Source organism: Pituophis catenifer, unplaced genomic scaffold (genome assembly GCF_029215685.1).
Source record: "Pituophis catenifer annectens isolate HBS135680 unplaced genomic scaffold, rPitCat1.0.hap2 SCAF_12, whole genome shotgun sequence".
Taxonomy (NCBI): domain Eukaryota; kingdom Metazoa; phylum Chordata; class Lepidosauria; order Squamata; family Colubridae; genus Pituophis; species Pituophis catenifer.
The window spans coordinates 4,255,272-4,267,777 of record NW_027256892.1 but is presented as its reverse complement, the minus strand read 5'-3'; the positions used below and the strand labels follow the sequence as shown (position 1 = coordinate 4,267,777).

General features: G+C 39.8%; 1 protein-coding gene across 1 annotated transcript in view; it reads right to left on the bottom strand.

The window, feature by feature from the left end:
- The window catches only part of DPYSL2 (dihydropyrimidinase like 2), a 91,643-nt gene that overhangs the window by 21,415 nt on the left and 57,722 nt on the right, over window positions 1-12,506 (bottom strand). Inside the window, exons 4-7 of the mRNA XM_070952573.1 lie at window positions 11,995-12,159; window positions 9,643-9,704; window positions 7,265-7,345; window positions 5,649-5,717 (exon numbers count right to left, since the gene is read on the bottom strand). Coding sequence (XP_070808674.1) covers window positions 5,649-5,717; window positions 7,265-7,345; window positions 9,643-9,704; window positions 11,995-12,159 — 377 coding nt within the window. The remainder of the gene's footprint in view (window positions 1-5,648; window positions 5,718-7,264; window positions 7,346-9,642; window positions 9,705-11,994; window positions 12,160-12,506) is intronic.

Below are 12,506 nucleotides of genomic sequence, written 5' to 3'. Positions count from 1 at the left end.
TCATCAGAGATTGGCATTCAAAAACTATGAGGTCTGGCAACCTCATGCACATGGCTACTAATTTGGATCTTCTTCTTGTTGTTGTGCCGTATCCGTCATCGGACATTGGCGATCATGTTGGCGATCCTATTTTTATCAACAGCCGCACAAAAAAGTCCTGCTGAGTTTTGTCTAAACTCGCTTAACAAATGTCTCGCTTAGCAACAGAAATTTATTTATTCATTTATTTTATTTTTCTTATACTTATATGCCGCCCTTTTCCCAAAGGACTCGGGGCGGTTCACAGAAATTAAAATGATGAAAACAATACAAATAGCTACTAAAATTATCAATTAAAATCTCCCAATTAAAAATTTTGGGCTCAATTATGGTCGTAAACTGGGGATTACCTATATTTCTGCATTTCTCTAAAATCCTTTTCCAAACCAATTTACTGGCCCATCCTATGGTAGGACATTCCATAGCCAGCTGCTGCTGATTATTATTATTATTATTATTATTATTATTATTATTATTATTATTTAATCTTTAGTGAGATTCACAGCCTTTGAGGCTGGTTAATAGCTCAGCAGCTCGAGTCCTAACCAAGGACCTAGGAACTGTTAAGGTATTATTATTATTATTATTATTATTATTATTATTATTATTATTATTATTATTATTATTATTATTATTATTTAATCTTTAGTGAGATTCACAGCCTTTGAGGCTGGTTAATAGCTCAGCAGCTCGAGTCCTAACCAAGGACCTAGGAACTGTTAAGGTATTATTATTATTATTATTATTATTATTATTATTATTATTATTATTATTATTATTATTTAATCTTTAGTGAGATTCACAGCCTTTGAGGCTGGTTAATAGCTCAGAAGCTCGAGTCCTAACCAAGGACCTAGGAACTGTTAAGGTATCGTCGGAGGATGTAAGCTGTCCGAGTAAGGTGGTTTTTTGTAGAGTCAAAATGTTCAAGTCCGGCAAATTTAGAATTTCTAAATAGCGGGGTAGCCCTTTGGGTATTACTCCAAGGGCTCCAATTACAATCGGGACAACACACGATTTCTTTTTCCACAGTCGCCCAACTTCAATTTGCAAATCCTGGTACTTTGTGATTTTTTCTTGCTGCTTATCTTCAATCCGTGCATCACCAGGTATTGCAATGTCAATGAACCATACTTTTTTCTTTTCAACTATTGTTATGTCAGGTGTGTTGTAGACCAAGTTTTATTATTATTATTATTATTATTATTATTATTATTATTATTATTATTATTATTATTGGTTAACTTTAGTGAGATTCACAGCCTTTGAGGCTGGTTAATAGCTCAGCAGCTCGAGTCCTAGCCAAGGACCTAGGAACTGTTAAGGTATCATCGGAGGCTGTAAGCTGTTCCGAGTAAGGTGGTTTTTTGTAGAGTCAAAATGTTATTATTATTATTATTGTTATTGTTATTGTTATTATTATTATAGCTCATCTGTTCTGAATTTTCCACTCTTAAATTTTTCTTCTGCTCTGCTTGTCCACCTCACTTGGGCATAACTTTGGGAACTTCTTCTTTACTTGCGCTTCATGATTTTTAAATCACAAACCTTCTGCGGTCTGACGCTAATTGCCACTTGCAGAAAGAACCCAAGTCCCACGGGAAAAGGGCACATTAAATGCTGCTGCTGTCTTTTCCATGGGAGTGGGAAAACACGGCTATAAAATGTCACCTTTCAAGTTTTTGTGGCAGTCCCAACCCGGGTGAACTTAATCACAATTCTAGTATTGCCAAAAAAAGAAAAAGAATTTAACCCCCTGGTACCAAGACATTTGTTTTCCCCAAAAAATAATTTCTTAGAATTTAAAGAGGCTGCTGCAAGATTCCCTCTTCCAATTTAATCCCCCAAACAACGCGATGACATTGCTTGGAATGCAGAGATACATTGGGCCCAAAATCATCTACTGAGTCCAATCCACCGGTTAATTGTTGTCACTGTTAGGAACTTTCTCCTTCATTCCAGGAGCAGGGAGTGGACTAGATGATCTCCAAGGTCCCTTCCAGCTCTAATTTAAATTGAATTGAATTCATCTGAGAACCTGTTCACCACAGCCTTAATTTCAGTGATGCATAGTTAAGAGCAGGGTGGATAAAAATCAATGATTTTTTTTTAAAAAAAATCAAAAAAATCAGATTTTTTTGATTTAAATCGGATTTTTTTGATTTTTATCGAATTTATTTTAATAAAAAACTTTTGGGGTAAAAATCTATCGTAAGATAGTTTTCTATTTAAGATACATAAATAATTTAGTTTATTCAGCATGAAATGGAGCTTAGTTATGTAGCAGGAGGCTGTATATTCTGCAACACTGGGACTATCGGTGAGTCAACAGTGGGTCAAAGGAGTAGCAGAGATGACAGTTGCTCTTTAAAAATTATGATTTAAATCGAGTTGATTTAAATCAAGCCTTTTTTACTAATGATTTAAATCATGATTTAAATAGTGATTTAAATCAACTCAATTTAAATCAAATCCACCCTGGTTAAGAGTGCCCATTTAAGAGCAATGCAAAACGAAATGCATATGAACTCAGCAACAATTATTTTTTTAAAAAATTCAGCCCTTCCCAACTCACACCCCAAAAACTATCCAGGCAAATAGGAATAGTGTTAAAGAGATAGTCAACATAGAACTAAGGAGATAGTGAGAACAATTAACCAATGGAACAGAAGTTGCCTTCAGAAGTTGGTGGGTGCTCCTTCACTGAAGGTTTTTAAGAAGAGACTGGACTGCCATCTGTCAGAAATGGTGTAGGGTCTCCTGCTTATTTTTATTAATTTTTATTAATCATAGTTCTATGCAGCCCACTCTCCGAGGACTCTGGGCGGCTTACACCAAAGACATTATACTAAATAGCATATTGCCCCTTAACAATCTGGGTCCTCATTTTACCCACCTCGGAAGGATGGAAGGCTGAGTCAACCTTGAGCCGGTGAGATTTGATCCGCTGATCTGCTGAACTAGCAGTCAGCTGAAGTAGCTGCAGTACTGCACCCTAACCACTGCGCCACCTTGGCTCTTAAGTGGGGGGGTTGGACTAGAAGACCTCCAAGGTCCCTTCCAACTCTATTAATTCTAATTCTAAATTTCTTGGGGAAATAAAGAAGATGAGGAGTCCTATTTTCCTCCATCTCAGCGGGGCTCTCTGCTTTCCATCTCCTTCCTCTCCCCTAGCCTCCAACTCACATTTCTGACCTGATTTTTCAGTAGAGGTAGTCCTCGACTTTGGACCATTGTGCCCTAGATTTGCGTTGCTAAGCAAGACAGTTGTTCAGGCAGTTTTGCCCCGTTCTATGACCTTTCTTGCCACAGTTGTTAAGTGACTCGCTGTAGCTGTTAAATTAGTGACGTGGTTGCTAATCTGGCTCCCCCACTGATTTTGTTCTTCAGAAGGTCGCAAAAGAGGGGATCACATGACCCCGGCATGCTGCAACCGTCATAAATATGAGTCGGTTGCCAAGCATCTGAATTTTGATCACGTGCACCATGGGGATGCTGCAACAGTCATGTGAAAAATGGCCACAAATTACTTTTTCCAGTGCGGTTGTAACTTTCAATGGTCACTAAACAAAAAAAAAACTACTTTCTGGGTACCTCCCATTCAAATCCAACCTTCTGGGATGCTTCCTTCCTCCATCTCCTGGCAGAAGAATCTGGGTTTGTCAATCTGGGTTTGTCACTGGACACTGCCACAGGGCTGCATCCTTTAGAAGCTCTTTGAAAACAACACCCACATGGAGCTTACCAGGTCAACAGCTTCTTAGCCTATCTAGGTCACTACTAAATAGGAACAAGACATTTTGTTCCAGATATGGAACGTTCTTCCTCTGGAACACGTGGAATTTGCTACTATTTACAAGTTCCAGCAACAGCAACATTTCCAGATTTCACATTAATGTTGCGGCGGCGGACAGCAGAGCCGGACAGTGAGGAGGTTGGGGAGGAACTTGGGCCAGTCCTGGGGGCTGGGGAAAGCTCGGACGAGGGCTCTGCGTCAGAGGCAGAGAGGGAGATAGACAGCAGTGAGGCAGAGGAACAGCTGGAGCCTGTTCCCAGTGTGTGCATGCGCAGAGCTGCCAGTAGACAAGAATAACTCAGAAAGAGGGTCGACTTGGGAGTAAAGCCACACCTTGGAGGTAATTGGCCCCTCCCATAGGAAATAAAAGAGGACCGAACAGGGAGTGGGCTTTTGCAGGAAACAATTCGATCGATCGGTCGTTCCGTGACTCTGAAAGACTCTGTGCCAAGTTTTGCCTTGTACTGCGTTTGGAAACAAGTTACATGGCAGCTTGCCAAGCGAGATAAGGTCTGTGTTTATAAATATTCCTTTGAAGAACTGTTTGGACAAGCCTTGCTGACTGTGAATGAAAGTAATTCACAGTCGTGTAAATAAAAGAGGTTTTGCCGGGGCCAAGACTCTGCTTCCTGCTTTTTAAGGGAGCCTAGGTCAGAACAATTAAATTCTTTTCCAACCTTTTTTGAGAGATATAGAGAACTAAAACTAGAAACATCTACACTCAGAAGGAGGTATTCAACAATCTTTCAGAGCGTTCTTCTCCTCCTCCTTCTTGGACATAAAACGACCTTCTGAAATTCTCCATCTGTTACCAAAGAAACTGGTGTGGATTACGTTTCTGCATTTTTCCAAGGGAAGGGAATCCATCCAAGGACTTTTTGAGGGCCAGAAGAACCAAGTTTCCTTGGGGTTTAATGAGAAAATATGGATGGTGGAAGTGGTTGGGGGGGAAGGCTTATATGGTGAAAATATGTATCTAGTACTAAATACGACTTCAGCAACAGAGTGGTCAACGCATGGAATGCTCTACCCGACTTCATTGTTACAGCCTCAAACTGTCACAACTTCAACCTCAAACTGTCTATCGTGGACCTCACCCCATTCTTAAGAGGTCCATAAAGGGGGCATACATAAGCACACCAGCGTGCCACCATCCCTGTCTTAATGTCCCCATTTATCTGTATTTACTTCCTTTGTTCATGTTTATGTTCATAGCTATACTTGTTATCTTGTACATGTTTGACAAACAAATGAAATAAATAAAATAAAATAAATAAGTCAGGGATTCCCAACCTTTTCTATATCCCACATCCCTAGAACGCTTCTGATATATCCTCGCACCCCTTACAAAAATAAATAATTATATGCATATAATTATGCATATACACTATAATTTTGAAACTTTTAAACTCAAGTTCTCACACCCCGTGGAATATCGTCTCACACACACACCCCAGGGGGTGTGAGCACCCCAGTTGGGAACCCCTGAAATAAGTGAAAAAATACTTTACTCATTTATTTTTGAAAGAGTTCTATTGTGAAAGAGATTCTAAAGTTAATTTTCTTTTTAAAATGTTCAGTGATACCTTGTAGGAAAAAAAATTACTTGTTCAGCGCTATTAAAAACCTTGCATCAAAGATGCAAGAGTTTTACCCACAAACCTTGTACATATAAAACACATGTGAGTTTTCTATCCAGAGACCACTAAATACAGAATATAAACACTTGAATTTAGGATGCAGTGCTTCATCATTGTTGCTGGCTCTCTGAAATCAAAACCAAGGAACAAGCTAAACATTTTAATGCACTCACTTCTTCAGGCCTGCTCAGAACATGCCCTTCAGGGCCAGTGATCCCCAGTTCCAAGATCCTTTGCTGCTCCTAAGGAATAGGAAAAAGGGCACAGATCAAACTTATTTTACTAGCGGAAGTCAGATTTCCCAAGAATTCTGAATTAGGTCCTCTAGCTCCGCTCTAGCAGAAGGGCTTCTATCAACCTGGCCAATTTCTAGGGAAGGTTCATATAACATGCTAAAACCCTAGATGACAGACTACAATTGCTGTATTTTCCACTCCAAACGAGGAAACCATAAACATGGTTTAATGGGATTTAATTTAATTTAATTAATCATATTTCTATGCCACCCAACTCCCAAGGGATGGTCTCAGGGGTGAAATGCTACCGGTTTGCTCCGTGTGATCGTCGGAAACTTTTTAAAAACTTTTTTAAAGCATGTTTTTACTACCTATTCACCGGAACCGGTAGTAAGAAAATGCTTTAAAAAAGTTTTTTTTAAAAAAAGTTCTCACAATCGCACAGCACAGCTGTGATCGTCAGATCCTTTTTTTTTTTTTTACTTTTTTAAAGCATTTTTTAACTACCTAATCGCCCGAACCGGTAGTACAAAAAATGCTTTTAAAAAGTTTTTTTAAAAAAAAAAAGTTGGCCACGCCCACCCAAGTCACATGACCCAAACCCACCAAGCCACGCCCACAGAATCGGTAGCAACAAATTTTACATTTCACCACTGGATGGTCTTGTCTACACAACATGCTAAGATGATGGGGGCTCTTAACAATATTCTGAATCACAAACCCTCTTTTTAACCTATACAAGATGTTCTCCAGTTGGGACTTCCTTACTGGGATTAAAAAGTGTAAGCATTTCATGTTTGTATTCTTGCACTAGCCCTGTGCGCTCTCTCATGTTTGATATCATTTATTTCTCGCTAGTCCAGCTGTGTTCTCTGCCATTTCTCACTAAGTTTACAATTTATTGTAATATTCGTTTAAAGTCAGTTTACACAAGACAACTGGCAACCGTTGGCTCATTGTCTCAGAGATATTTCCTTACCTAAAGACCGAACCAGAATGACCACAGGCAGGCAAAAAAGCAGCAGGAGGGGAGTGGCTTCTGGCTTTCTGTCAGCTTCCCCACTGACTTTCCTTGTAGGAAGCTGGCAGGGAGCTCTGGAAATGACAGCCATGTGACTGCAGCTGACCACGGCAACGTGGCAGTGTGGCAGCCCTGAAGCAGCCATGGCTTTGCCAAATTTCAATCGCACGTGTGAGTCATAGATCCTGGATTTCAGAGGCATTTTGTAACTTAGCTCATGTGAGGCATGTTGATTCAAAAAAAATGTTGCTCTGCAATGCACTGTTTTGCATTGCAAACAATCAAGCAGGCACGAAGAGTATTAATAGCGTATACATTTCTCCTGCTATTTGGACTGTTTTAATGTAATTCTCACAATAGATCCATTTCTGCAAGCAAGTTTCTCTGATGAAGTACATTCTGGGCAATTTTCTCTTTCTAATGCACTAATTTTTTTTAACATCTTTTGCAAACTGTATGGCCAAATTCTGAATCCCATGTGTAGCAAGTCCCTTTGGAAACGCTACTAACAGCAATTGCAAACAGGAGTTACCTCTGCTATGATGTCTCCGTTCTCAGCATGGACTTGAGCTATCGCACCAATGTCTCGGATTACGCTCAGGACCTCATAAATCTGTTGAAAAAAAGAGAAAACATGCATTTTCCTGAACTACTTCCCTATCTATTCCATGTTACTTTAAGAGCTCAGATTCCTACTCTCAAAAGTTCAAAGTCTTTTAAAAGTCAATGAACTCAATTCTATGTTTATTTGGACAATGTCCAGAGATTTTCAGACTTAGGGCAAAAATTCCTTATGACTAAAATAAATGAGATGCTGTCTAGCTCTACATTATTTTTTTCCCCAATTGTTATCAGCCATAAAAATGCTACTTAAATTTGTTGTAGTTTGTATAAATCATTTCCCCCATGATTTACATTCTGGCAATCTTCTTCAACACCAACATCAAAGACTCTTTGCAAACTCATTCAACAATCTTATCCTGGACAAATCAGTTTTGAGCAATATCAAAACTCTTAAAAGGTAACGCCCAGTGTGGATATTTTCAATTATACTATAGTTCTTCCACAGACTGGCAAGATATTATTCCAATATTATGTAATTGTTAGATAAGAATGTAGTAGGTTAAGCTGGAAAGAAAATGTTCTCCCAAGGTTGGACATCAAGTACCAAAGGCAAGGGAGGATTTGAAACTATAGTCTTGATACAATCAGGTCAGCAGTAAAGGCTAATAGCTAATTAAATTAAAAGCATAAATCAACCTTGCTAAAATGGCTTAAAGGTCATTTTGTTTCCTACACATGCCTACAAGCAAAAGAATCTGGAAAAACTCTGGTTAATGATGAGTCAAAAATTTAATACATAAGCAATGTTGTTCTCCTGCTGCCCTCGAGCAGTTCAAGCCCATTTGCGTGGAAATTTAGATCCATTCAAATGATTGACCGCAATTCCTACAATTCCAACACAACTTGGGGAGATACACTTCCATCCATAACTGAAAGAGGCTGGGTTGAGAAGGCTGAGCTAGAATAAAAGAGCGGTCCAGTGAGCCGAAAGAGAAAATATTTATTTATTATTAAATTTCCGCCTGATTCCCAATGACTCTAGGAGGAGGGGAAAAGAGAAAAAAGAGAAATTGAAGTAGTCTTCATAAGGAGACATAACCTTTAAAGCGCTCCATGGCTTAGGGCCCGGGTACTTACGGGACCATCTTCTGCCACCAATTGCCTCCCACCGGCCAGTTCACTCCCACAGAGAGGGCCTCCTCAGGGTGCCGTCGGCCAATGTCGGCTGGCGACCCCCAGGGGGAGAGCCTTCTCTGTGGTGGCACCTACCCTCTGGAACAATGTACCCCTAGAGATAAGAGTGATCCCAGACCTCCGGACTTTTCGTCGGGCCCTTAAAACGTACTTCTTTCAGTTAGCCGGGCTGTCCTGATTTTATGGTGGGTTTAAAAATTTGAAATTGGTTTTAAATTGAAATGTTTTAAATTATGGGCCAAACTTATTTAATTATTTTAAATCTATTTTAACTTTTGTGTACAAATGTTTTACTTTGGCTGTTCACCGCCCTGAGTCCGAAAGGAGAAGGGCGGTATAGAAATAAAATAAAATAAAATAATAAAATAAAATAAAATAAAATAAAATAAAATAATAAAATAAAATAAAATAAAATAAAATAAAATAAAATAAAATAAAATAAAATAAAATAAAATAAAATAAAATAAAATAAAATAAAATAAAATAATAAAATAAAATAAAATAAAATAATAAAATAAAATAAAATAATAAAATAAAATAAAATAATAAAATTAAAATAAAATAAAATAAAATAAAATAAAATAAAATAATAAATAAAATAATAAAATAAAATAAAATAAAATAAAATAAAATAAAATAATAAAATAAAATAAAATAAAATAAAATAAAATAAAATAAAATAAAATAAAATAAAATAAATAAATAAATAAATAAATAAATAAATAAATAAATAAAGAGAGAAACAGAAACATTAAATTCTAACTGATAGGAACAAGGACAGGTGTGTTTTGATTTCCCTGCCAACTTATCATCCCATTGAAAACACTGGAGAAAAAGAAAAGGAATATGGTCGGGAAGGTTTTTTTTTTTGTTGTTGTTTTTTAAAGCTCCACCTACTAGCACAAATCACAACGTTGTACTTGCTACTCAAGGAGCATTTGCTTCCAACCCAGCTGCAGGGAGCTGCCAAATTCCTTGGCACAAGTTTGTTCGAGAAACAGCCAACCCATTTTTGCCTACTTCTTAATTTGGGAATAGGATAGTCTTGTTCGTCCAGCTCTCACAGAGCCAGTTATACTGTGGAATACAACCTGGACCAACCTAGGATTAAAAGTAGAAATGCAATGTTCAGAACCTGCTCGGCAGTCTTACCTGAGAATCTGTTAGCTGAAAATGGTCCTTGAAAGCCATATACACCAAGAAGGAATTGACTCCTATCAGAAAGAGAGACTGTAAGTGAATCACTAGTCCATTTCCAGAGGGATCTTACACATAAGAATAGCAATGATGGGAAAGTATCTCTAGCCTAGATCTGGTATCCAACAGTCATTTTCAAATGCAACTTCCACTGGATATAGAATCGTACAAACTGACCTCCAACAAGTGTGGAGAACACCAGTCAGTTGCTATGGCCTGGGCAAATTTTATCCCAGTAATGGCGAACCTTTTTGGCACCGAGTGCCCAAACCGGAATGTGCATGCATGTGTGTGCATGTGTGCACGCTAGAGCGCCGGAAACCGGAAGACCAGCTAGCCGGTGCAGATGCCCATGCCAGTCAGCTGGTCTTCGAGTTTCCGACACACACATGCACACCAGTCAGCTAGTCTTCACGCCCGCCGGAGCACCGGAAATCCAAAGACCAGCTGGATGGTGCGTACATGTCTGTTTTTTGGCCTTTTTTGGAGCCGTTTTCAGGCCGTTTTCCAGTGCTCTGGCATACTCGAAGACTAGCACGATGGAAACCAGAAGAGCAGCTGGCGACGGCGCATGTGCCCACAGAGAAGGCTCCGTGTGCCACCTCTGGCACGCATGCCATAGGTTCGCCATCACAGTCCTATCCCATAATATCTCTAATACGCACCAGTTCATAATGCTAGAGAGGTGGAAAGGAAACAACCATGAAGTTATTTTTCACAGGTAGACAACACCTCATAAACCTGTTGTCAACTGATGGAGCTAATAGGTTCTCCGCCTATGTTTCCTAACCAAAGCACATCAAAGTCTCCGGGGATCACCCCAACCAGGTGACAATCATGAAGCAAGACCTCTTCTGCAGAAAGTGCAAAGCCATTCTTTTCAGAAGACACTCAACTGCCGCAGCTAACATTCTACGGTGTCCAACAGTTGCTGCCACATCACAACTCCTGGCAGGATAAATTAGCCACGTGTCCACATGCAACCCAAACTTTCATCCATGTTCAAAAGGAAGAGATCAACAGTTTTAAGAGTGCCTCAAGCTTAAACGCAAGAGGAAGATACACACATGCTTGAACAAAACTCAATGGTTACCTTCTCAACGGGAAAACTAATGTTTTCAGAAGGCATAGAATGGGTCAGGAGGATGGATATGTGAGGGAAAAAAGAAGGGGAGAGTGAAACAAATTATTTGGAGTTTTTATAAATTCCATCCTGTAATGGTTTGTTGCAAGTAAGCAATAGCACTTAGACTTATATTCCGCTTCATATGCTTTAACAGCCCTCTCTAAGCAGTTTACAGAGTTAATATATTGCCCCCAACAATCCAGGTCCTCAATTTACCAGCCTCAGAAGGACGGAAGGCTCAGCCAACCTTGAGCTGGTCAGAATCGAACTAAGTGAGCAGTGAGTTAGACCGCAATACTGTGTTCTAACCACTGAGCCACCACAGCTTTGTATAGCATTAACTATTATTGTTAGCTCTAAGCCTGGTATAATTTCACTTATTGGTTTGTTTTGTAGGCTTTCACAGCTGGCATCAGTGAGGCAATGATGAGTTTTGGGCAGGGGTGAAATGCTCTGCTACCAGTTCGCTTCACACGCATGTGCACCACAGGCGCTAAGAAGCCTTTTCTGAGTCTGCAAAAGTAGGTAGAACAGCGAGGGGGAGGGAACAGTTGTGCCGCATGATTTAGATTCGCTAGAAAGCAGGATTTCCTGCTTCCTAGCGAATATAAATTATGTGACACAGCTGATCGTTGCACAGCTGATTTTTTACTTTTTTTGGCGTTTTTTTTCTACCAGTTCCGATGAACCGGTAGCATATTTTACTACCGATTCAGGCGAACCGGCCTGAACCGGTAGCATTTCACCCCTGGTTTTGGATTTAAATAGCTGTGGTCTAGTTTTCTTTTGTTCTGACATTTCGCCAGCAGCTGTGACTGGCATCTTCAGCGGCAAAGCGAGCCACTTTGTGGTGTACCTCTCAATAACACAACCTCTCAGCCTGTGAGCTGCCGAGAGGTACACCACAAAGCAACTGACTCTGCCCTCTGAAGATGGCCAGTCACAGCTGGTGGCTAAACATTGGAACAAAAGAAAACTAGACGACGGCCATTCAGTCCCAAAGTTCCTCACTACTTTATAATGTCTCCATGTTGATTCATCCCAATTTGAGCAAGGGGAAAATTCTCCTACCAAGAGAAACTGGAAAGCACATTTTCAGATAACAACTACGACACAGATCACTTGGTACTAGTCTAGAATATGACTTTTCTGCAGGTACTCAAAAAATTTTCAAGACTTACCGTGATCCTTAATCAGGGCTTCCATCTCCTCTTGAACCCCTTTGTGCCACTCAGTGATGTCCACGTGCAAAGAATAATCACAGCAGGACTTGCTGTCGGCCCATTCTCGCCACTGATCAAATGCAGAAATCAAACTGGTGCCGGGCTCCGGAACGACGTGATCAACTAAAGAAAGAAAATGACATGTGTCCAGTGGTTAACGCACTTTCAAGGTTTAAAGTTTTAGGATTCTAAATGAAGAAGGGGAGTACGGCAGAACTTCTAATCCTGTTGCCAGATGCATTGGGGAAATCTCTAAAAACTCTGTACCCAACAGACCATAGGTTATCATGGCTCAAGTGGTGAAATCCAAATTTTTTTTACTACCAGTTCTGCGGGCATGGCTTGGTGGGCGTGATGTGGCTTGTTGGGCATGGCAGGGGAAGGATACTGCAAAACCCCCATTCCCTCCCTACTCCTGGGGGAAGGATATTGTAAATCTCCATTCCCGCCCCACTCTGGGCCCAGCCAGA